Here is a 27,737-nt window from a genome sequence, read left to right on the forward strand (position 1 = left end):
TTTGACTGTTTTTAACCTTTTTTCTCTGTCCTCTGTCCCTAGAATCCTCCTCAGTTACACCAAACCTCTGCACGTCCTCCTTCACTACATCCTTGAAGCTTCTTTGTTGTCTTCTTCCTTTCTTCATACCTGATAGCTCCATATTTACCATCCTTTGTCCAGTGTCTCCTCTGTCCAAGCTATCTCAACCTCACCTCTCTAACCTCACTTCCTGGTCACTCCCAATGAAAACCTTCAAAATCTTCAGTGTCACCATCTCCAAACCATGCATCACAGCAGGTCTCACTGCCATCTTGTAAACTTTCCCTTTCCCTCTTGCTGCTATCCTTTTGTCACAAATCACCCCTGGCAGTGCTTTCCGGATGATCTGATATCATCGTGTTGGTGTTGTTCCCACATCATCATAATAAATGTTGTTCCGGGTTTCTCCTTCACCTCTCTTTGGATGCTTGACCCCAGGTGTTTAAGCACATCTACCTTCACGACCTCTGCTTCTTGCACCGTCACTGTCTCATTGTTTTCTTTGTCTGGCCTCGTGCACATTGCTTTTTAAAGATTTCTGTTTATATTACAGGAATCAACCAGAATATTTGTTATTCCAAAAATATTTACGTAAAGCACAGGATATGAATTTTTTCATTTCCCTCAATCCTTGGATGCAGGCCCGGGCAAGAAGCACTGGTTGTCACAACTGCAGGTACACAGATGAGTTAACATAAGTGTCTGCATAAATGATCACACCACACTTTGCTCTAATATCACTTTTATTTACAATATTTTCAATACAAATCCTTTAGAAATGCACCAAATTTTCACATAATTGTGTACTTTTTGTGTCTAATATAAAACAAATAAACTCATTATAGATTAAATATCCACCCCAAGAAAGAAGCCATTGATAGCAGCAGAGTCTTACCCAAATGCCCATCACAACACACTGTAAAAAACAACAAAACAAATCATGGATGTTTCAGTCTAAATGGCAGAAATGCAAATAAGAAGTAAAGAAGTAGAAAATACCTTATAAAAAGTATAAAATCAGTCTCCTGCTTAATAATAATAATAAAGAAATGCCTTGTAAACTATAGTTGAGTTGTACTCAAACACCACAGCTTTTACTATGAATCTCTCTGAAGCACCATGTAGATACGTTTGGTACTGTGTCTCTCAGGCTTTTCCTCCATTCTGTAAAGTACTGCTATTCACGCTGGATTTCTTAACTTCTATCCTCATAGACTGACTCTCAGCCCGCGACTCCAGTTTCACTCCACCGGAGACCCCCAGGGATCCCAGCGCAGCCTTTCCCGTCTTCAGGCTCTTGGACATTGGGATGCGGGTCAGCCCTGAGCGCGGTGGCTGGGCATCGTGCCCGGTCTGTTTGACAATAGAGAGAGAGTACAGTTTCTCAGGCAGGAGAATGAAAACAGTTGAGCCACACCGACACTAAGTTATGGATTCATGGTAAAAATCATGCAGGAAACAGGAATTGTAAATTAGTGCAATGTAACTGATCTTATGTGCTAAAAGAGCAGCACAAATGAGAAATGTAAACATTTATTTTTCACTGAGCGAGCGAGTGCTTGTCCAGGCCAGGTTTCAGTACGCTGCTGACGGTGCCAAGCTGTTTTGTGTCAGCCAGAGCGCGGAGGGCCCCGAGCCACGGCTGTTTGTGAATGTAAACAGTAAACACAGTGTAACAACTATAAATTACAGCCTGATTAAAGCAGGGTGGCAAAATTCCACCTCATTATCTCTGCTGCTCTCAGACCTGCACATGGCCCCGTTTCTGTCACACTACCCATCGGATCCACAAAGAGCAGAGTAAAAGGGGTCCCGGGAAACACCACACACAGTGCTGCATTATCTCTCATCTCCAGAGATGTGAAAAGAAGCTCATGGTGAACTTAGGAAACCGCTATCAGCTTGAGTGTTCCTATCAACTCTTTGATCCAAAAATGTAAAAGAAAATGAAGAAGGTAAGGAAAAGAGATGATCCAACTTAAAGAAAACAGGAATTATCCAAAGCTGGATGAAGGAAAACTTACCATGCCTTGTGTCGTTCTGGAAGAGGAGGACGTAACAGGAGAAATTGTAATGCTGCTCATCACTTTGCTCTGCGTGCTCCTGGTAGTAGTGGTGGTGATTTGACGAGGCGAGCGCAAAACTGTCCCAGTCGATAAGGTCATTTCCTTGCTCTCTGTGACAGCAGCCACCGGCCTGACGACCATCTTTGGGGCGATGTTGTTGCCTAGATGAATGTGGATCTTGCTATCGTCAGTCGTGGTGATGATACTCGTGTTGCCGTGACCCTTTCGTACAGGCGATGGGACCATCTGCTTCTCGGGGGTAACCTTGAACACGGCTCGGCCCATGGTCATCTCCTGAGGTTCTGGGGAGGCAGATGCTTCACACGCTACAGCTGTGCTCACTGTCATGATGGAGACAGGGGACAAGGGTCTTCCTGAGTTAGTGGAGGAGGTTCGGCTGGTTTCTGGAGACTTGGCTCTAGATATAGCTGTGATAGTGACTGGAGACTTGGCCCTTTCGGGGCCCTGAGACACAGCGGGGGACTTTCTCCGCTGGGTCGGAGCAGTGCCGGTGGGAATGATGGTGATTCTGGATTTGGGTTGAGATGGATTGGGGCTGAGGGGAGCGGAACTAGAGAAAACGTCCCCAGCAGTCGGGCTTCTGATTTCAAGAGTTGCCATGTTGTTTTGGTGATCTGGTGTCACTCGGATGTGGAAAGGCTGACCTGGCTTCTGGGGCATGGTCAGCTCAGAGGAGAAGCTCTCTCCATTGTGCAGTGGCTTCTCCAGGTGGGTCTCTTGAGGGCTGTTGTCCTTTCTTCTCATCCAGGGAATCCAAGATCTCTTGATACCTAAATCACTGCCAGATGAAGGTGAACGCTCAACAGCACTGCCTTTCTCTGCTGGCTTCTTCAGGCACTTCTGTCTTAAGTTGTTCATAATGTGGTTCTCTTCTTGAACAGACTTTCTTATAAAGCCAGCCGGGGTATCCTCCTCTGCTGGCTCGGAGGACGACGCTTCTGTCTGCACGCCAGTGGAGGTCACCGCCACGTCCACTATTCTTCTCCCATTCAAGCTGGGTCGCAGCGCTCGACTTTGACGCTTAGCCATCTCCAGTTCTTTGGTGAGATGGAAAACTTCAGTGCTCATGTTCTTGGCTTTCTCTTCTTCTTCCAAGAACCTCTGCTGCAGGACGGAGAAGTCCACTTGGAGCTGAGAAAGCTGGTCTTCTTTGTGCATGAGTTCGTGGATCTTCTCCTTGAGCGCTACCACGTCACCTTGCAGTTCCCTGGTTCTGGCCTCCTCTCTCTTGCAACGTTGACGCATATCTTCCTCCTCTCCTTTCTCGATTGCTTTATTCCGTGCTATCTGAGTCCGCATTTCCTCCACCTGCTGGGACAGAATGTTGGCTTTGTCCTGTTCACTCATGAACTTTTTCTCCAACATGTCGTACTGATCCTCTGTCTTGAGAAGATCTCCCTCTACCACTTCGAGCTGTTTGAGACGGTTTTTCAGGCGCTCAATTTCAAACGTCAGCTCCTTAACTTTGTTGTCATCTCTGATGATGGGCTCAGATGTTCTCTGCATGTCACATTTCACTGAATTCTTTCCAGAAAGTTTTTCTGCTTGCTCAAATCCATCTAACTTCTTTTTCATTTGGTTGACTTTAGAGCTAAGGTCCTTAGTTTTATCAATTTCATAAGCTAGCTTAGTGCTAAGCTCGCCCTTTTCATTCGTTAAAGTCTCTATTTTGGTTTCCATCTCTGATTTCAATTTTAGGAGCTTTTTGCTTTCTTCTATCAGCTTCTCTGTCACTTCCATAACTTTATTCTGCTCAGCTTTGACCAGGTTGCTTAAATTGTCCTTTTTCTCCTCACATGACTTCACTGTTTCCATCAGGGTCTTTCGTTCTTCCATCAATGCGACGGTCAGTGATTTAAGCTTACTGAGGTCATCCTTAAGGCTCAGCTCAGACTTTTCCAGCTTTATCTCAGATGACTCGAGTTCTTTCATACGAATCTTGAGAGCTACAACTTCGTCTGAAAGCTCTTTGGTCAGGCCCTTCTCTTTTTCTAGAGCACCGTGTAACTGTGCACACTCGGCTTTGCTAACGCTAAATGCTCCCTCGAGTTTTTCCAATGCCATGATTCTTTTTTGGAGCTTCTCCACTTCCAGTCTGAGGTCTTTACTCTTATTGTCCTCCTCTTGTAGCCTCTTCCGTAGCTCCTTACACTGATTTTCTGTTTTAGTAATCTCCTCATCCTTTCCTTCCATCTCCAGCACTCGTTTTCTCAAGTTCTCTAATTCAGCAATCAGGTTTGAGTTGTCACACTCCCCCCTGCTGATCTTCTCCCTTAGCTCATGCAGTTCCTCCTCAGATCTCCTCAGTGCTCTGTTGCTTTCCTGTAGCTCCGCAACCTCATTCGTGAGGCCTGAAAGTTTTGTATTTAGTTGACGATTGAGAAGCTCCTGACCGGCTAGCTTGGCACTCATCTCTTCGTGTTGTTGCTTGAGCTTGTCGGCTTTCTCTTTAAGCTCGGCCTCGAGGCTCAGCACCCTGTGTCCATCTTCCTGAGCACGCTGCCTGGCTTCACTTAGAGCCTGCTCACGCTGCTGCAGCAGCTGGCTGAGCTCCTGGACCCGCTGGCTCTGCTGGTCTATTTGTTCCAGGTGCTGCTGCCGCTCATTGACCAACATCAGGGTGAAAGACTTCAGCTTGACCAGCTCCTCTCGCACCTTGGTCAGACGTTTGGCGTGTTCGTTCTCCTTTCTGAGCTGGTAGGCTTTCTCGTTCTCAAGCAACTTCTTCAGTCTGAAAGGAACAAAAAAAGAAAGGGCATTATTCTGGAAGGTCACTGACTTTAAACTTGAAATTTGCATGTACGGGAGGAAACTAGAGTCACAACTCCAACAGAGTGAATCTAGGAGCCTGTGGCAGGGATTAAGGACAATAACGGATTATGAAGCATCAACAACCGGTATGACGAACGCAGACTGGCAGACAAGCTGAACACTTTCTATGCTCGCTTCAAGGCTGCATCATCAACAAGTGCCCAGTGGAGAGAGTGGACAACTTCAAATACCTCGGAGTTCACATCACGCAGGACCTGTCATGGTCCTGCCACATCAGCACCGTGGTGAAAAAGGCCCGACAGCATCTCTACCAGCTCAAACGCTTGAGAGACTTCCGACTGCCCTCCAAGGTGCTCAGGAACTTTTACTCGCGCACCATAGAGAGCATCCTGACGGGAAACATCTCCACCTGGTTCGGGAACAGCACCATGCAGGACAGACGAGCTCTACAGAGGGTTGTGCGATCAGCTCCGCTCCGAGCTCCCTGACCTGCACTCAATCTACAGCAGGCGGTGCTGGACCAAGGCCAGGAAGATCGTGAAGGACCTCAGCCATCCCAACAATGGACTGTTCTCTCTGTTGAGGTCAGGAAAGCGATTCTGCTCCCTGAAGACCAACACAGAGAGACTGAGGAGGAGCTTCTTCCCGCAGGCGATACGGTCTCTCAATCACACCACCACACAGTACTGACCCACACATATAGTTCTTACACACACACTGGACATTCTGGACATTTGTTTACACCAGTGGCCACTGCACAACTACACTGCGTGGTCATCTAATCTAATCACTCTATCACAAGTCACTTAAATAAATCACTTTAAGCATATTTGCACTGCACAAGACACTTACATGTGGATTGCACAGCCCTGGACATTATATTTCTTGATACCATTTAGTACTTTTACAGCTGCTGGTATTGTTCTATATTTCTTCATATATTCTTATATATTTCTATATTGTGTAATTTGTTGTACAATTATTTTATTTTTAACTTTAATATCAATATTTTATTTTATTCCTTCCAAGCTAAATTTACCCTTCATTTTAATTTTCAGATTTATTTCCTATCCTATTCATAGTCTTTTTTTCTTTAGGTCACGAGCAGTTGTCTAAGCATTTCACTGCATATCCTACTGTGTATGACTGTGTATGTGACAAATAAAATTTGAATTTGAATTTGAAAACTTTATGCACTGACTCCACACTCTAAATCAAACAGTGGTATAAACAAGCCCAGCACTTGAAGCTATCTAGAAAGAACACGGATAAAACAATTATCAGTCACAGTCCTGGTAGAACACATAATTCATGCTACAGTGTCCCAAACAAGCATCCAGAGGAAAACCTGTCAGAATGAAACACTCCAACATTCCTACTATTTTCAATCCTGCCAAAGCAATAGTACAAGAGAACAAACTGCTACTGAGTTTCACCAACACCCCCTCACCAAGCAGTCATCTTTTCTCTTAGCTCCTTTCTATGCTGCTCATGTCCATTCTCATTTCCAGCTCGAAGAAAATCCATACAAAGCAGAATGCATGCAGATGCAGTTCCTGCCTGTACACTCCCGGGGATATTGTAATACAATATTCAACCTGAACCTTTTTGCATTGCAAATTAAACCAAATTACAAGAAGCATCAGCACAACAAGGATGACTGTGCTCCATTCAAAATGTATGTGGTCACAAGACCTCAGAAACTTGCTAGATTTAAAACTTACCCACTATTGATGCTCTACAAGTAGCACATGAACCCTGTTCTGCCCGTGCAAAAATCCACAGTAGCAGCAATAGGAGTAGCAGAGACCTCCTGTCACTTAAATCTTCCACCGGCACACTCCAGGCGTGGCATGAGGGCAATGAAAGGTGAATAACTACTGCGAGGAAACAGCAGACTTCTAGTGAGTGATGCCACCTCATCCATGTAAAGCAGTGTGAGAGTGTGTGAGAGAGAGAGCTCTGCTTCAGACACTGTAAAGGGGGTGGGACCCTTCCACAGAACCAGTGTTTTGCAAAGCTCCCCTCAGTTTTAATGCTTTTTATAAAAATAGAGATTAGCCCAATATAACTTTGTTTCCAAGTTTACTCCAAAAAAAATGAATTAGTGTTAATGCTTTCTGAGGCTCACATTCAAAGTTATATCATTGTTGCTTGTCTCTGCTGTGAGCTCACTGGTACAAGAGAGAATGTCTGCTGCAGTTGCACTTTAGGGGAACCTGGACATGAATGAGGCTCCCTGCAAAGTCTACATATGATGAGGAAACCAGATATGGAAGAGTTGGATGCCTCCCTTGAGGTGACGGAGACATGGGAGGATAGAGACATGGCAATAAGAGTACGAAGCGCTACATCCAGACTGCAGCGCGGGGCCGTGTAGCTACAGTTAATCATTTAAACAAAACCACAGTTTAAAAAAAACCACGTCTGCCAGTGAACTTGTAGATAAACATCGACATTGATTCATAATGCCAGCAGCTTCCATTGCCAAGTGTGTTTAGCATACCTGGCTACTGTACAAAGAGGCCGTCCACATGTGAAAGTGTAGCTCATAACATTTCATACTTACACAGTCAGAAGTCACTGACACCCTAGAAACTGGAACTCTAAAATTACTTTCATGCAAAGGTCAGAGTCATGATGTCAGAGGGGTTTGGCACTTGTGGCCAAGTCATGTAGATTTCTAGTTTACTGTTACTAAGGAAGAAATAATTGTGGTGTACAATGTCCAAAATGGGAAAATACAAGTGTTTGTGTTACCGTTTCTATGAAGCACAGCTTAGCTTGTGTTTCAACTTTGCAAGAAATTGCTTTGCGTCCATGTAAAAGTGTGTGTGATCTAAAAGCCTGTGTCAGTAGGATGAAGATGGATGTAGAAAACAAGTGGCAAAAGGTGCAGAGCCTGAGCTCTGTGCACTCTGACTTGGTGTTAAAGGAGAGCAGACAGCATGCTCGATAACGGCAAACAGTTTAAGTTTGGAGGCCACGTCTTCATTTTGTGTGCGTGACTTTGCGCTCTTTGAAACTCCCGTCAGGAGTGGGAGCTGCTTCCTCCGTCAGTCTGAACACATTCCACTGTGCCACTTGAAATATTTAACATCTTGACACATAAATTACTTGTTGTCTGAGAGGGTGTTAATCGCTGATGGCTGCCGGTCTGAAGGAGCTTCTTCTCTGCCCATTTTCTGCATTCCTCAAGGTGTTTGGCACAAGAGCGTTTGACTTCTCTCTCTTCACTCTCATCTAGATGGCTGGAGGAGATCACATCCATAAGGATGAGAGCATGACACGCTTCCATCTCACCTGAGAGAGTGAATGACTGTCTGTTTGCATGTTTTTGTGTAGCTGTTAGCACTTGTGTCATGTTCTCTTTTAAATCTGTTTTTCCTGTTTATGTTAACCCCTCCAGCCCCTGGCTACTTTTTTTCACTTTCTAGGTAAAGTTTTAGTGAGTAAAAACTCCATAAATCTAAGGCCTAAGGGAAAAACCTGCTACTGTGTGGACAGCAAACGTCTGTCCCATCTCTCAGTGCAAGTGAGATTTGAAAAACAAAATTGGAAGTTTTACTTCCGGCTAAACAAAATTGATGTAAATTAGACAAGAATAACACTGCGTGAGCTTTACTGCAAGCTCCGTCAGGCTTTCTCTTTAATGAATATACCATGGACATGTTAGATTTCCTCCTGGAGTTGAGCTGTTTTCGCATCCCTGTGTATGGTGCAAATAGAGGAATCTGAAACGTGCAGGTGTTGACAGAGTAAAGACCTGGCAGAGTTCATCCTCTCTGCTCTCTCTCTTTGGGGTGACAGAGGCCACCATGTGTGCGAGCCAAGGAACCTGCTGGAAACCACCTGGCATGAGATGGGGATCAACAAATGATCGAGTAGAAGTAAATTAACCCGTTTAGTTATGATTTGGTCGCTATTACCAACCGCAGCACTTACAGCTAAACTTCACTTATCCTTATCTCTCTCAATAAAGGTTATCTTATCTTATTAATTATAAAGTTTCAGATCAGATTCTTTTGGAGTAAAGTTGTGGAATGTCACTCAAACAACTTCACAAATATCAATTAGTTGTTTTCCTTCAGAAATGTTACAATAACCTCATTTGAATATTTGCAGACTCCTTTTGGTTCATGTCGGTGGTAAAGACGGACAATTTTATAGGTGTGGTCAGGGTGAGACCACTACCTATGTACCTCACTGCTTATGCCAGGGGTCTCGAACTCCAGTCCTCGAGGGCCGGTGTCCTGAAACTTTTCCATGTGTCCCTGTTGCAACAAGCCTGAATACAGTTAGTAGGTCATTAGCAAGACCCTGTAGAACGTGACTGCATGCTGAGGTGACAATTCAGCCATTTGATTCATGTTACAGCAGCTCATGAGTGAATGAACATGGTGCAATAAAAGTACTGTTAGAAGTAATTTTTTCCACTTCAGCACGCAATCAAGTTCTATACTCTTACTAACAGTGCTAGATTAAAGTATCAAATTTCACATAAATTTACTTTAGATTAGTCTTTCTCAAACTGTGGGGCGGGCCACAGTGGTTGGTTACTGCAGGTGGTCGTTTCTGTGGGTAAATTCAGCTGCTTATTTCCCAGCTGTGTCTTGTGTGTGTGTGTGTGCGTGTGCGCGTGTGCGTGTGCGCGTGTGTGTGTGTGCCCGTGCAAAGAGGTAATGTCACAGTTTTAAAGCAACTTTTTCACAGTCATTATAAATTGCCACATAAGTGCTCCAGTCTGTCTTACAGATGATAATGTCGTCCACATATTTTGCTGTTATTTTTATTTTGCAAACTATGAGTGCGAATAGCTTTAAATTATGCATCGCCGTCCGTTTGTGGAAGCTGCAACAAAACAATAACAAAAGAATAATCTCCAACAACCAACAGTCAATTAAACCCTTTTATATGGGAGTGTTTGCAGTTAGCAGGGCCTTCTCTCTCATACACTCCCATGGCACAAATACGCTCTCACATACAGGCTTGCTTTATCTCTATGAGCCTTCTAAACACAGAATTTCACCATCTCCCCTCCTGTGTTGTGTGTCCATGCAGCCGCTCTGAGGTTGCGAGCCCATGTCACAACCTCAGCAATGAAGCTCTGACATGTCCTTTAGCCCTGCGCTTGTCTTTCCTGCTGTTCTTCCACCCCATGGCTCTGTGTCCTCTTCTCTCAATATCTGACCTGTGTCTTTCCCACAGCAGTCCAAGTCCACCCTGCCTCTGGCCTCTCTTTCCTTGAGCTGCGTGACTCTCCCCTGCATACAAAGCTATGCGAGGTTATCATTCAGTAAGCGGCACCTCCCTGTCTTCTCCCATCTCGCTTGCGTCACAGGTTCGATGAAGCCATCTTTCATGCAGTCTGAGATGTTTTTCAAGCATTCCTTCCCTCGACTCTCTCCCTTGAGCCACTGGATGCACTGGCTTCATAGACTACACTGGAACTGCACTTTATGCTTTCTTCTTCTTCCCCTGCTGCTTTTACCAGGTTCTCCTTCACAGTTCCTCCTTTTACTTCTCATACCTGTAAAATTCTGTATGAGCATCACATGATGTTTGCAGTGCTACAGCAATAAATTTACTTTCTGTACACCATTTTTTCACTTTATGTGCATATTGCTTTCTGTTAAATGAACATATTTGTAGGTGCTTCTCTCAAAGCTTATTTACCAAATGATTTAAAATAGCGGGGCAGCTAAACAGTGTCCAGGTTCAGATAATGGTGTTGCAATTTTACAGCCGCTGGCTCTTGCATTCCTTTCCTGATCTCCTCACCTTTCTCTCTCCTGCTCCAGGAGGTTGGTGAAGTCGTCGCTCTTGTTCATGTAGTCGGCGTGCTTCCTCTTCTCTGTGTCCAGCTCGTGGATCGTTCGCCGGTGGCACTTTTCTGCGAATAGCAGCTGACCCAGCATCCGCCGGTACGTCTCCTTGTGCTTCTCCTGCAGACGCTCGAGCTGAGACGGCAAAGACGAACACGCACACACAGAAACAAATAATTCCAGTTGCTGTGGTGCAACATGCCGAGTGTTTTGTAGCAACAACCTCCTGCCAGGTGGTGACAAAAACATTACTTTTATTAGTTTCTGTCTTGTGATTTCTTGGATTTCGAGGGTCTTGAGGCCTGTTAATAAAAAAGTAATTTTGATCATCCCTCAGGATTTGTGACTGACACTCGCCTACTAACCTCAGTCATCGGTTTCTGGTAGACACTGTGGTTGTGTGGTTTGGTGCCTGTGATGACGCCGTCTCTCTGAAGGGCCTGGAGGGCCGAGCCAGGGACCGCGGAGCCATACTGTGACTCAAGGGCTTCTGGGGAACTCTGTTTGGACTTCAGCATGCAGATAACATCCTCTCTGGCCTGAAGTTACACAGAAATGATACAGAGGGTGTTAAAAACTTGCTAGTCTTTGCTTTGTGGATCACCAGTTTACCTTTCAGAGTTCTCTAAAGTACCAACTCGATAAAGTCTAGGTGTGGTTGTCAGTTTTCTCTGGTATGTTACATTTTAAACCACAAGAGAGAGCTGTTGTGCAAAACTTGCAGTTACTCAAGCCAATAATGTTCAGGTACTGCGCTCATCCACCTTTTCTCTTATCATTGCACTTGTCCTGCTTACAGCTGCAGATCACATACAGAAAGCTAAACACAAAGGGAAACAATGCCTCGCCCACCTGAATCTCTCCTTCCATGATTCCCAACAGTGTCAGCAAATCCTCTTTAGACAGATCCAGGATGTTCTGTCTTTTATCTCCAGCCTTGGAGGAATCCAACGGTTTGTCTTTGTCAGAGATCACCTCGACCTCCACTGTTTCCTCACCATCTTTCTGCTGGACTTTGGCCTTCAGGGTCTTCACAGGCAGGCTCACTTCCTGTTCTTGGTCACCCTGTGGAACTCCAAGTACCCCATTGGCTGGGGTGTCCACCCCACTGCTTTTGGATCTCATCCTACCTGAACCAGAGAGAGAAGGAACAGGTTTCTCTGTTTTTAATTCAGCCTTTTATTCGGTTGCATCCCACTACCATTCATCTTTTTCCTTTCATAGGTATTTTTGGTTCAGGAGTGTGTTGTTTGAGTTTGGCTTCCATTCCTGTTCACATTAACAGACCTTCTGACCTGCACTGATCCGATGACAAACACAAGCACAATCATTGTGTTTGTATTAAAACTGGATAAACATGTCTTCTGTTAACATCCCTAATCTGGAGTGAATATCAATAATTACCCACCTGTGTGTGTGTGTGTGTGTGTGTAGTCCCAAAATCACAAAGGCATATAAGGGTGAGTGTTGGTAGAAGTGCATGTACTTATCACTGGTTCACAACTTCTGCTGTCATTTCTGAATGTTTTAAATAATTTAAAAGTAGTTTGCAACTGAGCCTGTGCACAGCATGAGTTCATTTGTATTTATGAGTCAAGTTTACAGTTGTCAAAGGTTGGAGACACAGCTACAGTCAATTTAGAATAACCAATGAACCAAACCGCCGGTGTGGCTTCTCAGTCACAGTAATCCACACAAACTCCACAGAGAAAGATTCAAACCCACGACCTTGGTGCTGTGAGGTGACCATGCTAACCACTGAACCACTCTGCCACCCTCTTCAGTTAATATCATTTTTTTAAAGTTATGAAAGCAGTGGGTACAACTTTTGGAGGACATGGATACACAAACTAATTTATATTTATCCTCCTACGACCTGGTGTCCACACATGTGGACGTCACATTTTGGGTTATTTAGGCCAAAATCCTCAATTTTGCTCTTCAAGGGCCTGATATCCACTTACGAGGACATTATGCTGCCACTGTTCTATTGAAATTTTAAACAAATATCCTCATATGTGGCTCTCATTTTTCTCAGAAACAAAAAAAAAAAGGTCAAAAAAAAATCTGGTAATTCTTTGTTTTTACATTCATCAGGTGCCAATCAGCCCAAATATCAAAGAGAAACTTAAAATGCATGTTGTGGAAGAGTTCAGGTCTTAGGAGGTTAAATTAGTTACAAAAAATGGCAAAAATGTGACATTAAAATTTCCACATTTCTGTGATGCTAAAACAAAAGCTAGGGGCAAAGACCTCTACCCAGTTCTCAAGCTGGGAGCTGACTCCACACACGAGAACAACAACCAACAATGTTAAGAGACTGAAGAGAAGTTTGTTTCTCTGTCTCTGTGAATGTGAAAACGTGCGTGTTCTTGTGTGTGTGTTCACGTTCTGTACGAACAGAGTGCTCTTTGTGATCGGTTTCAGATATGACATCAGCAGCTCTTTATAATTACAAACAGAAAAGCACCCTGAGCACCTAGAGTCCCCCTGTAAGCCCACAGTGATGTCATAGCGCCCTGACCTCTGAATCATCCCAAATAAGCCGTCCAAACTGTCAGGACTTCTCTCTGGTGCACGTTCATGGAAGTGTGCGATAGAATTCACACATATGCTCTACTGGAACATCAGTAACTATGCGTATCAGTCCAACCTGATAAAAAAGTAAAGCTCAGTTAGATTTTCTATACAATTTCGAGAAGTTTGAAAGAGAGTCTATCAAACTGCTGCTTCACATCAAGAGAAATGCTTATCTTCTTCAGTAATAAAGGTCACCAAAGTCAAGACTGCAGTGAATTCCAATGACGCTTGAAACCGATCTCTTTGAATCCCACTTGTTTCGGGGAAAAACACCCATGTACGAAAATTGGGGTGCAAGATAACAGTGGCAGCATCTCTCAGTTCAAATAAAGAGGAAAGAAAATCAAACAAACGGACCCATTAAGTGCATCCTTTATCTCAGAGTTCAGAGAGTGCACTTTGGCTCCGAGGAGATCTGGTTCTTAACTGGAGATTAATGGCGGTGCCTTCTTTCCTGCTCATACCTATTAGTTTCAGCTGTAGGCTCGCTAACGTTCATTCCAGTGTTGTGGTGCAGCAGTGTGCGCGAGTGCTGATAGTGTTGGGTCCACCATTCAAACTGTGCCAGTGTTTCTGAATGATGCCCAGAGGTCGAGGGCATTAAAATGACCACCTCTGGGACACGAGCGTGACGAAACACAGAAACATGTGTAGTGCTGCAAATGACTCTGGCAGACTTCCTAAGGACAAGATGGTTGACACCGAGTGAGGACCGTGATGGTTTATTTTTAATTTCTGGGCCGACGCCATGAAAATCCAGCTACTGTAACAGCTCGGCTCACTTTGCAGTGTTACTATCGTTCAGCAGAGAAGGCGGGCGAGTGCAGTTAGAGCTGACAGATGTAAGAATAAAAATAGCTTCAGGTCAAATTCAGTCTTGTACAATAAAAATTCATATGAGGAAAATGTAAGAATGCATTAAAAGTAAAGCAAACAATCAAAACAAGGTTTCAGACAAACTGCCCCAGAACACAAACATTAATTCTGATCTTATTGTTGAAATGCAGCTCACTTGACTTCACGGCAACTATATATGTTTTTATCATGTTTAGCTCTGAATAAAGGCTTTTGTCCTTTTTCCTAATAGGGGGCGGGACCCTATCTCGCTACTACAGGCTCAGAGGCAGGTCACACCCCGGGCAGGTGACCAATCTGAAGCAGGGCTTTGAGTAAAACATACAAAACTTTATTTAAACCTACCAGCTAATGCAGGGGTGGGCAATCTCAGTCCACGAGGGCCGGTGTCCCTGCAGGTTTTAGGTCTCACCTTGGGTCAACACACCTGAATCACATGATTAGTTCATTACCAGGCCTCTGGAGAACTTCAGGACATGTTGAGGAGCTAATTAGGCCATTTAAATCAGCTGTGTTGGTTCGAGGACACATCTAAAACCTGCAGGGACACCGGCCCTCATGGACTGAGATTGCCCACCCCTGAGCTAATGCCTTTCATTTAGGTTTTTGGAAATAGCACATCATTTTCTACTTAGTTTAGCACTGATTTACAGTACTAATTATCCTCCTCATGAAAGGCAGTATTCACTCTTCTTTTATCTCTTGTTTGGCCTCCACCAGCTGAATATACAACTGTGTCCTCACAGGAACGGTTCTTGCAAAACTAAAACACGGATCGTAAAGAAAGCTCAGATGAGTCCATCCAGCACTCCGTGGCTCCCGCGCCGCCACCCGCCTCGTCCGCTGGGGGTTCTGGCGAGTCCGTCCAGCCTCCCGTCTCCGCTGGGGGGCCCAAGGGGCCCGTCCAGCCACCTGTCTCCGCTGGGGGGCCCGAGGGGCCCGTCCAGCCACCAGCTGCTCCACCGGCAGCCTCATACACGTCTGCAGTAGCAGTGTCATCCACGCCGCCGCCAGCTGCAGCGCCTCCGTCTCCGGCTTCATCCTCGCCAGCTGCAGCCTCCGCGTCTCCTTCCTCGTCAGCTGCAGCCTCCACGTCTCCTTCCTCGCCAGGTGCAGCCTCCGCGTCTCCACCCACGCCGTCGCCGTCATCAGCTTCATCCCCGTCTGTAGCATCAGCATCATCAGCTTCTGCTTCCGCCTCGTGTGGTCCATCCTCGTCTGCAGCGTCAGCTGCTGAGCTGCCGTCTGGTCCTGTGCCCACCGAGCCTCGGCCAGTACGCCTGACACTTAAGAGCCGCCGCCGCTTTCCGCGGCCGGCCCCCTGAACAGCTCCGTCGTCTCCTTCGCCGCCGCCGTTGCCTTCCGCGCGGCCAGCCCCCTGAACTGCTCCGTCGTCGCCGCCGCCGCTGCCTTCCGCGCGGTCGGCCCCCTGAACTGTTTCGCCGCCGCCATTGCCGTCCGCATGGTCGGCCCCCTGAACTGCCCCTGTGTTTGGGCTGTTTTCTTGGGCTCCGGTGTTTGCTGTGCTCTGCTTTTGTTTTCTGTTCCGAGCCCTCCGTCCTGGGCCCCCGCCGCCCGCCCTGGGTTGTTTTCTGTTTGGTTTTGTTTTTCTGAGTTTCGGTTGTCTGGAGCCAGCCCTTAAGGGGGGGTGGTACTGTCACGGTCCTGGGTCTCCTGACCCAGCGTTTTTAGTTCTTTGTGATGTTTGTATTATTGTACTTGTGTGAGTTATTCTATGGTTTCTAGTTTCGATCCCTTGCCCTTCATGTTTCTCTGTGTCCCCTCTGTTCTGTGTAGTCTGTGTCTGCATGTTTGAGTTCCCCTCTGTGTCTCTCGGTTCTTAGAGTCCTCTGCCTTATGGTTTATGTCTCTGTGTTTCTTGGTTGATCTGATATCCTCGTGTTGGTGTTGTTCCCAGATCATCCGTGTTTCTTAGTTGCTGTCTCCACTGTGTCAAGTTCGCGTCTCTGTGTGATACTTCCTGTTTTACTTTGATGGTCCGTGTCCTATGTGAATGTGTCCTGCTTTGCTTGTCTCGTCAGTCCTGATTTCTCCCAGCTGTGCCCTCCTTCTGTGTCTCATTCCCCTCGTTACTTCCCAGTGTATTTAAACCCTGTGTTTCTCTGAGTCAGTGTCGCGTCGTCCCTCATGCTGTGTGTGACTCTCCCCGTGCCTTCTGGTATGCATTTTAATTAGCTTTTCCCAGTTTAGTTTTGTATTGCTTGTGTTCTATTTTCCAGCAATAAAGCTGTGCTTTTGAGTTCAAGTTCTGTCCCCGTGAGTTTGCGTTTGTGTCCAATCCCTGCCTGCCACACAGCCGAAACATGACAAACACTGCACAGAGTGTTAGAAAACTAAATATATCTCAACGAGAAATGCATTTGTCTTTAGAAATCAACTTTTAATTTATTATTATAACAAGTCCAACATTCCTCAGCTGCACAACCTGATGACATTTAATATCCAACACTTCCTGGTAGCAGAAAATAATAAAATCATTACAGTTTCACGGCCTTTGCTGATTACAGTTTAACAACTTTTGCAGAGTCCATAAGTATTTGGACTATTTGACCAGGTTTTTCTCCATGTGCAACCACAGCTGATCTGAAATCTTGCTGTTGAAACTGCTACATATTTATCATCCTCATGGCCAATTACAGGCAACTCATGAACACAACTGTCATGTGTCAAAGCCCACTGTCTTCACAGTTTTGAGTCACCTTGACTGGTCGCTGCAGTCTTTATCAATTTAATTCCGCAGAGAGACAAGCTGGGATTCCTGAGTCACGTGACCTGAATTCCTCCCTGCCGTGAAGCATTCCCATTTGTCTTTGTGGAAAAGAAAGGAGAGCATGCAGACAGTAAATCTGTACTCTAACATCAATGACCACCTGTCACAATGTCCACACACACTCACAGCATCTAAGCCATCACCACTGATGGTGCGGCATCCAGTACTTCAATCTAATAAGAAATATCCTAAAACCCAAGTCCAAGGCCTGAGTCTAAATTTAAAGTGGGACCCATATCTGCCCCAAGGCTTGGGCAGGTCCAGCTGTCACACACGTGTATTTATAGGCCCCAACAAAGCACGTGCCTCCATTCCAAAGTGATAAAAAGAAACTGTAAAAGCTAATCAGTGGTCCGCACCGATGTTCACTTTATGGCTTACATATACCTTTAGTCCGAATGATGTTTGCTCCCAGCACGCTCTAATAAAATTTAATAGGCATAATGTTGTAGCCTGTGCCAGATACACTAATTATGTTATGGTTACACACAGAGTTAGAGTTGGAGAAAATGACTGAAAACTTATTAAATAAATGAGTCATTTATTTGCCAGTGGTTGGTCTGCTTGGGCAGATACGAGCCCTCAATCGCACAGAAGGTGGTGGAAAGTCAACTACCTGCATCCTGTGTGTGTTCATTTGCAGATATTCCCTTTAAAGACACCATTAGCTGAAATAAAATTATAGCATGATAAGGTCACGAGGCTACTGAAAACTGAGCTTGTATGTGATGCTCGTATCAAGAGGTTGGGCCTGGTGGCAAAAAACTGGCATATAACCAAATTGATCTGCCGGATGAGGACGGAGGTGATGAATAAGGAAAAATGACTTTTTTGATTCGGTGTGATTTGATGTATTCACAGCACAAACCCAGCGTGACCAAAAAAGGAGAGAGAACTGCACGAGAGCATTAGGGTACCAGTTCTGCCAGAGAACACAGATAAAATGCAGCGTGCTCGAGCAGCAAGAAAAACACACCAGCCCTGCCAAGACATGAAAGCTCCAATCAAAACCGTCTCTGCGGATGGGTTTCGAAGCTACCAGTCAATCCATTTATTATTGAAACTTTTGTGAGGATGCAAGGGTACAAAGCCGCAGTCTGCTCCAGGAATCCATTTTGGGAGACGGAGCCTTCGAGCCGAGACGGCCGGTGGCCTTCACGGGTCAAATTTTACATAACAGTCTTTTCCTGGGAAAACTAAAGACTCTGTTGGCAGAAAAAGTTTGGAGTGATACTTGTTCACATTCCTTAAAGATTCTGCTTTCATAAACGTTCTTCTTGTAATGTTAAACTGAACCATCAAAAAGATTTTGTGCACATAACGCGAGCATTTACAGCTTGTCTTACTGTAATCATGGCTTCTATTAATACTTAACTAATGCTGGCATAGCACACTGGAGCAAAATGTCAGCATAGGTGGTGGGTTTCATCTTGTAGTATTCTCCTGATGTCACATTAACCTGATCCCCTCATGGGAACCAGCCGAAGCTTGAACAGTGAGCAAACCGAGAAGAATGCAGGTGGCTCTCTAAGTAAGTCTTTGCTATTAGAGCAAACACGCTCTTTGCTTGATAAACACTCAGCGCAGGTAGGCCGTTAATCAGTCACTTATAAAACAGGACGCATTCGTGAGAGTTGTTGTGAGGGCACTTTGTTAAATATTCACTCAAGCTGTTTATTCACTCTTACTGTGTAAATCCACCGGCGAACCTAGCGAGATGAAACATGCTCAGATTTGGGTCATGCATTATAAACACTGCTGCACATGAAGCACACTTAGATTAGACATAGTCTATTAGAAACATAGTTTCAAACACGACGATAAACGTTCACATTTTAACGATTCCCATAGCAACGGCATTTAGTAAGAGTCACTTGACTCTCGTTGCTAAAGTCTAGCGGCAGCATCGGTAAACCAACACCAACTAATGAAGCACTAGATCTTTCTAGATCTGGTTATCATCTTTACCCTCTCTTAAGGAAGATATTAAGTTCTGAGTGTGCTATGAATAGAAACAGCAACATATGGATGAAGCACATTCAAACGTGGGAAAGAGACATAGGCTCGGCCATTTGTCTAAAATCCTCTGAATGCCAGCTGAAGTCAGCGCGGAGCAAAAAATGGGCGACTGAGAGAGAACTTAGAAAGTCATCTTAAAGCACACATCAAACGTCTGTTTGGTTTCCATAACATGTTTTCATAGCTGTTCAGAGAACAGTGTTTTTGTGCTAACTTGCAGCTCTTCTCCAACCATTAGAGTTCTGGAATTTATTGGGAATTGGACTGGTACTGATATGGTGCACTGGAGCACTCCAAGTCCTTTTCTACTGCAAACCTCATTCACCCAGTTTCATACATATTCATGCAAACACTGTTTTCTATACCTAAGAGCTTTGTCTGACAATTGTGCACACACACACTGGACTGGAGTAGCTGTAAAATAAACATCGACCTTCCGACGGGTAAGTGACCAACTCTACTTCTTGAGCCCCTGTTGATCCCAGCTGTATGCCAGGGTGGCGACTTGCAGAACAATCACAAAAACCTGGCAGGCACAAAGGCTCCTCCCTCCATTCTGTCCTGCGTCTACTATCCTCTTCAGTCACACCAACAGCACCCAGAAGCTTTTTTAATCGTTCAAATTAATAAAAGAAAATGTTGATAAAAATGTGTCACCGCTACCAAAGGTGTAAAAGTAACTGTTGCTGGAGATGAAAATTGAGCTTAGCAACTCAGCGACCCAGATATTTTATCTGAGGAGGGTGTGGAGACCAAAACAGAGGTAAAAAGGCTCCAAAGGTCAGAGAGATTAAATATGTGTGGACGGGAAAACAGTGGGCAGAAATTTCAGCTTTAAAGTTTAAAGTTTGCAGCTGGCCTTCCAGTAAACCTAAGCTATCGCACGTCGCAGCGCTCGGAATGATAATGTAACACATGGCTAACCACAAATCTCCAAACTGCTACCCATTTAAGTTTGTAAGTGAGCATTTGCATTGTCTTGTGCTGGTGCCATTGTCAGTTGTTTACCTTTTTTACAGATGGGAAAAAATGAAAAGCATTGTTGCAGGTGAGACAAAAATAAACTAAAGCATAACACGTCTGTCAGAGAAGAGCTCTGACTCGCTGAGAGACGTGTGGAGTCACAGAGTGATTGGTTCAGGGACAAAGACGGCCTGTCTTAGTCACAGAGGCCAGTCATCTTCATTCTAAAGGTGCCTTCAGATGTTTTACTGTATATGCTGGTTTGTTCTCTCCTGACCAGTAATATCACTGGAATGATGAAGGCTGGTGTAACTTATCACACAGGAAATCACCAGGAAAGTCATGATTATGTCACTACTGGCAAACAGGGGAAAAGTTTACAGAATGGGTCGTGAGGTTTGTTTCCAGCTGTGAAATTTGAAATGTCTCCTGATGCAATCCATATTTAATGCCAGAGCGGTCCAGGCACATCATGGTCCAAAGATCCGAACCTAATGAATGACATCACTCGTCTTATTATCGTTAAACATCAACAGCCAGTTAACCAGTCCCCTGTTTTTAGCACGTATGCGTCGCCATTCTGACCACAACATATCAAGTGCTCTTTAGAATATCTTGGGTTGCCATGGAGTTCTGGGCTTATTTTTAAATGAAGGGCACATGAGTTATAAGTGCCGCTGTTCTGCGAAACATCCCGAAGTATCTAAACTGCATTTTTGGAATTCAAGACCAGGCGCATTTATACGACTGTAGCTGTGCATGTGTCGGTGACAGCTGTTGTCGAGGCCCCCCAGACACGCAGGAAAGACACCGGCTACTGGCGGAACAAGCTCCGCCTCCTGTTTCTGTTAGTGCACGTGTCATAAAATGAATTAGCCCACATGAACACGAACACACAAGATAGAGGTACAGGTGCATATCGATGCAAGTATAAAGAACGGTATCGTGATAAGCAGCATTTACAGGGTGCTGAGGTGTCGGTGTCAACGTTTAATCCTGGAACAATGCTGTTCTGTCATGTGTACCACTGTGTACTCACTGCTAAACTATGTCACCTTGTGCATGAGAAACACCTTAAGTGACATAGAGCTCAAGTGATGTCGTGAGGTGACACACGAATCAATGCTGCTCTGGCGGAGACCCAGCCTCAGCTTAGTTTCAGTTAATCAGAGACTGCATTATTGATTTACACAAAGACTGATCCATTAACAAGCTGGGACTGATTACAGTTACAGATCTGTCTCTTCTGATTGCTCATTCAGCTGACTGAATTTCTACAGTGGCCAAATGTAACTGAGTACATTTACTCAAGTACTGCATTAAAATACATGTTCAGGGTTCTTGTTCTACTTTAGAAACCTTTATGCTTCTGTTATATCTATTTATATATTAGGCCAAGTCTGTGTATGTTTTACATATAAAAAAATAAAAAGTAAGAAAAAAGAGTTAAAAACAATCCCGAATTGAATCAGCTTTATTTCTATGGCGTAAAATCACAACAACGATGTTATATTGTAAGGTAATACACTGCATGATAATACAGAGAGAACCCCAACAATCAGATGGCCTCCTATGAGCAAGCACTTGGCAACAGTGGGAAGGAAAAACGTCTTTTTAACAGGAAGAATCAAACTCCAGCCCCAACCTGCCACGGTCACGTGCGAGAGGAGGAGCTTAGCCACTCCATCAGCAGCATGCAACATACATAGTAACACTGCAGGAATAACAATAACGCACTGCAGTGACTGTGTGACCACAGAGTAGCTTTAAGTATGCTTTACTATCAATAACCCACGAAATATCATTAGAACTCCTTCCATCGGTGAATTTCACAGACTATCCTGAGAGTGTGCAGGAGTAAAGAGGACTTACAAGCACAGAAATGTTAATGAGCAATCTCTCTGCACCGGGTCTCTCTGTCCTGAGGCAGGGCTGGTACCACTGGAAGGCAGGAAGGGAGAGGCTGCGCTGCGGTCTCGAACACTCAAGGAGGAAAGAAAACCCTCGACTCATCAGCGGGAGCTGGCCTTGAAGAGACCGAGGCGCATTTCACATTTTTCTTTTCAGTTTACTGAGACAGGGTGACGTATGGCCTGACAAACAGCGACTGGCAGGAGCCATGTGTCTCCTCCTAAACACTGGTGACTTCATGTGAATGAAATGGAATTCATTTCGGTGTCATTACATCCCATAAATATTCCAGATGAAAGATGTCATCGTGCTGCAGCTCGTCGGGCCTAAGCTTCTTAATGCTGAGCAGCGCAGCAGTGAGAGCTGCATGAGGAGGCGAAGGCGGCGCGTGTGGGAGACGTCGGGGGCAAAGGTCGACTGTGTGAATGTGTACAATATCATTCTCATTTCTTTGCAATATCTCAATAAACCACCATGCCCTGCTGTGTTGTGGGTGTTTCCTCCCACATGCCCACATTCTTTACAGTAAATGGTCTCATTCACACAGTAACAACGTGTAATTCATTGAGAAATGTTTGATTCATGACTTTCTTTTATCCGAACGTGCTGCATTTCCATTATCAGCACAGAGACTAGTCGTGTGTCTGCTCGCACACTAATTAATTCAAAATGTTTAAACGCTCATTATTTGGAATTAATCACACAGGAATGTGGGGAATAGTGTTTTCATTCACATACTGCAGAACAAATGAAGCCAGGAGACTCTTTTGACCAGTGCTCTTTACTGGCTCAATAAAACTGATGACAGCCGAGCAGCAGCAGCACCTGCACTCAGCCGTTTCATTCACTACAGCCTGAAAGCAGAACAGCTGATAAGCTCCACTCTGCTAGAACCGCATGTTTGTCATTGGCTCTTTCCCTCTAAATAGCAGAGATTTTTTTTCTCCAGCATGAGAGATGCAAGAGATGATCACTCACCTGCCGCTCTGATGTTTCCAGAATGTTTAACCAGTTAGTAAACACAGCAAGTAATCCTAGAATCAAAAATAATAAAAGGCAAGAAGGAAATACAGAGTCCACTCGTATCCTCTGGCTTGTGTGGTCCACTGGTGGTGTCTGCTTCCCTGCTCTCTCACTCTCTCCCTGCCTCTCTTCTTTTAGGTCGTCGGGTCAAGAAGGGAATGGTAGAGAGCAATAACAGAGGACTGTAACTTCCCTCTCTCTCACACACACACAGATACACACAGATACACACACACACACGCCCTCTCTCGCTCCCACAGCCTATCCAGTTCTGTTTCACATAGCAGGCTAGCACACACCTCTCATTTTCTTTCCCTCCTATCCCTTCAAGAAGCCAGTTGATGAGCGGTGTGTGTGTGTGTGTGTGTGCGTGCGTGCGTGTGTGTGTGTGGAGGGGGGCATGCGCTATTCTCTTCCCGCTCTGTCTGAAAGAGGCCGTTGCCTGGTGAGGTGGACTGTGATGTCCTTTGTCACAGGGCCAGATCTTTTCTCCAAGCCACATCCACCATCATCCCTCTCTGTGCTTTTTGACCAGAGTCACAAAAGCCAGAAGTATACTTCTATATTTAACTCATCCACTGCTGCCAGCACGGGTGCCACTAGCAGCTGAGGCTAGCTGAATGCTAGATGTTTTGGCCGGCCATTCAGAGAGCCAACTCTCCCCGCTGACCCTCGGTGACAGCTGAACAGTGCTGTGCCATTCTCACAGGCTGGGAAAGTCCAGTGACAGCAGCCACCCAAGCCCTAACAGTGGCCGAGTAACCGCCAATTGCCGTCTTGGGATGGTTGAGCGTGGCCAAACTCTCCAGGACTTTGGCAGCCAGGCTGTCTTTTTGGCCCTGCTTGCAGAAAACAATCTAATTTAGGGAGGCGAGCAGAATCTGAGGTGCGGTAATTGTGCTCTGCATCAATGGGAAGAGCTGCTGCCAGGGTGCTGCTGAGTCAGAGTGAGTAAATGAACCTAACCTTGGTTCACCTACCTGTTTTATATGTGGGGTAGTTCGCTCTCAAGTCCAGCATAAATAAATATATACTGAAAAGCAAAGACAACATCTAGTCCATGTAGTTTAGATCATAACTGAAGAGCTCATTACTGCTGGGAACTGTGCATCTTTACTGGTTATAAAAGCCCGGCACCAGTGGCACATTTTCTTGACACGCTGATTTGCGATGATGAAAAAGAATAAGTAAAACATGGCGTAGGATGGAAGGCTTAGAGACAACGAAATAGGTGAGTCTGAGCTGGTTTGGATCTGGGCAGAGGACATCTAAGGACAGGGATGCCGGAGATGGGGCCAGGCAAGAGGAGAGGAGCAGTACGGATGGAGGAAGATGAAGAGGATGGGAAGAGGAATGCATGATTCCCAACAGGAAGTGAAAATGAAAAGGGCACCTCACTCTAGAATCAAGCACGAAGACAGATGTGACCTATTGAATGAAAAGGAAATGCCAAAATGAAAGGTGTCTAGCAGCTCTTCTAACTCTGCACTGAACTTTAAAACTTTGTCTTAACTGTAAAATATCTAAGCAGTAAAACTATATTTAAATATTTGCAAAATCTCATCGTCTCTCCTTTCAAAACAGTACATCACATTAAGGACATAATGGTTCCTTTTCAATGCTACAGTTCATCACGGCTCATACAGATGGTTTTGTAATATCTTGCCAGCAGTAGTCCAGTATATGCTCTCAGATTTGATATCATATACGCTAATGTAAGGAGCATAAACTGTCCTTTATTCTGCATGCGTGTAAATTATGATAATGTAAACAGTGAAGTGAAAGCACTTTGCATGTGGCCCATGGCAGAGATCAGCAGTGAGTGATGGTAATGCTCCGAAACATAAACCCAGAGCTCCTCTGCTTTCTTGTCTGACCAGGACAGAAAGTTTAAAGATTTCAAATCACAGTTACGGGTGATGCACAAGGAGTCATGGCGGTCTGCGTCTTTCTGTTACTAAAGTGAAAGTCCTGTCTGGTCACCAAGGAGCAGGGCTCGGTGCACATAATGACGCTCTTATCTCTATGTGGAAACCAAAGCAAACAAAAGAGGCAGCGGCGAACAGACTCACGTACTCCCTGAGGAGTTATGTCAGATGGACACTGATGCATTCACTCCCTGTTTGTCAGAGCAGTTGCGTTCAGGAGTAGCAGTTGCTGGATTATCTGGGCGTGGTGCTGATGTCATGTTTTGTTCCATAAAGTGAAACCTTGCTGCAGCGGACATAAACCCATGCATACACTTCTCTGCTTCTTCAGATTCCTTTACTTCTGTTGTCATGAATCATTTCTCCAGGCGGCCTATCTGAAGATGCAAAATCACCTTAACGTGCACGCGCTCTGCAGCTAACCCAAAGCTTTGAACTTTTTCTCATCCTTATTTGTGACAATCAGCATGAATGAGCGCAAAGAAAAACAAAGCCCATTTGTTTGACAGGCCTCTTCCTCCTCACATATGAAGTCATTCCTCTCCGTTTGGTATCGGAGAAGAAGCTCTAGCCAAACTGAGGTCATGAGAAGGTTATTTTGATTGGATGCCATAATTCCCACACCCAGAATGAAGTCATGTGGTGGGATTCTGTGAGGAAGAGGTTTGTTATGATTTCAATCTGTACACAGAATGCCCGGAGGACGGTGGGCCCGTCAGGGCGCTTTGGGCTGTGGTTGTTATGAAACATGTGGGCTGGTGGAAGGAGCTGCCATTCCTGTACGATGTGATCAGAGCGAATCGCACTCACGTCTGATAAATACAAGATGGGTGATAAAATTTTGCTATAAGATGTCAGCTTCATGACCCAGGTGGGAGCAAAAGTCTTGGTTTGAGGTTTAATCGAGGGAAACGTAGGCAGAGAAGATAACATGACATCTGCACTGTATGATGTTACATACCAGACTCTATTATGCAAGTCTTTCATATCTCCATTTTTCACGCCGGTCTTTCCCATCCAACGGTCACGGCTGTCTTCACATCACTCCACCAGCATTAGCGAGTCTCTCTTCACTTCTACTTCTTCTGATCAGCCGTCACCTCGGCTCTCCCGGGTCGTTTTTAGGTTTGGCCTCGCTGAAGGATGCTGATGAGCTGTCCAAGCAAAGTGAGATTAGGCTAAACTGAGAAAACAGAGACAGTCGTATTCTGGGCCTGAAGCCATGAAGGGACTGAAGATATTTTTAGATGAAGGGATGAAAAGACAAAGAGAACGGCACTGATGTGCAAACCTAAGGGACAGGAAATGCAGGGGGAAATGCACCAGTCCTGCTTGAAAGCATTTTGAAAAATTCTAAAATAATCTACAAGACATTTTGTAACACAGCTGTGGCTCAGTTATTCAACACTGCCTGGTATAAGGTGACCGAGAGTTCCACTTTAGGCAGTCATGTGATTTATGCCAAAACTTTAATCTGCATAGTTTTTTGTTTAAGCTTTCAGGAATGCATTCAAATGACCACAGTGTAAGAAAAAAGCTGATGGTTTCTGCATGATCCAAAAAGTGTTGCCTGAAGATTTGAATGACCTGTGGCAACACGAAAAGTGAACCTGGAACGCTTAGAACAGGTGAAATTCCAAGAGAAAGCTTCCAGAGCTACAATAAAAATATTTTGCCAACTGTGTTTCTGCATAAAATTAAAAATATTTGTTAGCGTACTGCTACCTGACACATGCACATGAGCAGGCTGCTGGAGGTCACTTCATGGAGCTCTGGTTCCATGTGCTCCTCCTGTTGCCAGGTTATTGGCCTTCTACGGCCCTGTCCAGCTCTCTTCCTGATATCCTCCACACTATTGTGACTGTGCTGTGAGACACAACAAATCTTACAACAACACAGATGGATGTACGGAGAGGTAATTCCATGGAGTTCTGGCAGTGCCTCCTGTTTCTCCTCACACAAAAGAGCAGATAGCAGTCATGCTGCCGGGTCGATGGCCTTCTACAGCCCCGTGCAGCTTCCTATGGTCTGTGGCCTCCATCTGCCAAATCCCTCCCTTTCTGCAGGTTGTCTTGTTGCTGCCTCTTTGGTGCACCTGTTGCCACTTTCATTTACACCAAAGCACATGAAGGTTTCTGCTTCCTAACTGAACAGATTGACATCCCTGAAGTTTAGCTGACTTTGAGTGTTATCTTCATTTTAATTCAATTTGATTGGTTTGGTTTAGGAAGACAATCTTTGTTAGCTGCTACTTGCTGAAAGGTTTAAAACATAACCCTTCATAACATAACAGATTGTTGATCCTTGAGTTTTTGAAATGATTAAACTAAATATGTCTGACAGACCAGCTGAGCCCCTTTGTCTCTAAGCTAACGGGTATTTAGCTGTAGGTACATGTAACAAGAAAGCAAATACATTTACCTTCCAAAATAGCTGCTTTACTCACTGCCACCAATCAAAGACAAACCTCAGTTATTTGTTAAAGGATATATAATCAGATTAACTTCCCTGCAATGACAAGCAAGCTTTCAGTATTTGAATTCACGTAGGAAACCTTTTTACAGTAAGACTGCTCACCAAACATCTTATGGTAAATTATCCAGAAAGGGCCAGCACGTCTCAGGATACCACAAAAATACCACACCACATGTATCCCAGGATCACATTCATCACCACAGGAATTCCTCTGCTGAAGTACAGCTACCTCTTTCATGTGGTGCTGTATCACAGGAATTCCAGTACGGCCGATGTTTGGTCTGTCTGTGTAAAGTCTGTTTGTATTTTTCGCTTCCAAACACAGAAATTGTGACCTGGCATAAAAATGATAAATGTAACATAATTTTTCTTTCATAAGAACAATGAAAATGACATCACGCTGCTGTTTGAGTCAAACTACTCATCAAAAGACTTCTAGAGCAATTTGAAGGTGGTTTACTGTAAGCTTGGACGTAGATCATGTTTG

The 27,737-nt window shown here is 44.8% G+C and overlaps 1 protein-coding gene across 3 annotated transcripts; it reads right to left on the reverse strand.

Moving 5' to 3' along the window:
* Positions 1 to 746: 746 nt before the first annotated feature.
* Positions 747 to 23,036, reverse strand: LOC101486934 (filamin-A-interacting protein 1). Of its 3 annotated transcripts, none has more exons than XM_076877535.1 (6): positions 22,803 to 23,036; positions 11,558 to 11,831; positions 11,071 to 11,244; positions 10,662 to 10,840; positions 2,046 to 4,839; positions 747 to 1,374 (listed from the first exon to the last, which is right to left on the reverse strand). In XM_076877535.1, exons 2-6 carry the CDS (start codon positions 11,828 to 11,830, stop codon positions 1,168 to 1,170), a joined length of 3,627 nt encoding a protein of 1,208 aa, XP_076733650.1. In that variant the 5' UTR covers position 11,831; positions 22,803 to 23,036; the 3' UTR covers positions 747 to 1,167. The 3 variants fall into 3 exon arrangements, with proteins under 3 accessions (XP_076733650.1, XP_004566571.2, XP_076733649.1); XM_004566514.3 differs by having other exon boundaries at positions 11,558 to 11,835; positions 22,803 to 23,035; XM_076877534.1 differs by lacking the exon at positions 22,803 to 23,036 and adding an exon at positions 21,786 to 21,906 and having other exon boundaries at positions 11,558 to 11,835.
* Between the last annotated feature and the right edge of the window lie 4,701 nt (positions 23,037 to 27,737).

The sequence above is a fragment of the Maylandia zebra genome, linkage group LG19 (genome assembly GCF_041146795.1).
Source record: "Maylandia zebra isolate NMK-2024a linkage group LG19, Mzebra_GT3a, whole genome shotgun sequence".
NCBI lineage: Eukaryota > Metazoa > Chordata > Actinopteri > Cichliformes > Cichlidae > Maylandia > Maylandia zebra.

Coding starts and splice junctions, on each gene's coding strand:
- LOC101486934 (XM_076877535.1), bottom strand. CDS start 11,830: ATGAGATCCAAAAGCAGTGGGGTGGACACCCCAGCCAATGGGGTACTT. Junction 11,245..11,557: donor TCATGGAAGGAGAGATTCAG/GTGGGCGAGGCA, acceptor GTGTAACTTCAG/GCCAGAGAGGATGTTATCTG. Junction 4,840..10,661: donor CTGGAGCAGGAGAGAGAAAG/GTGAGGAGATCA, acceptor TGTTCCTTTCAG/ACTGAAGAAGTTGCTTGAGA.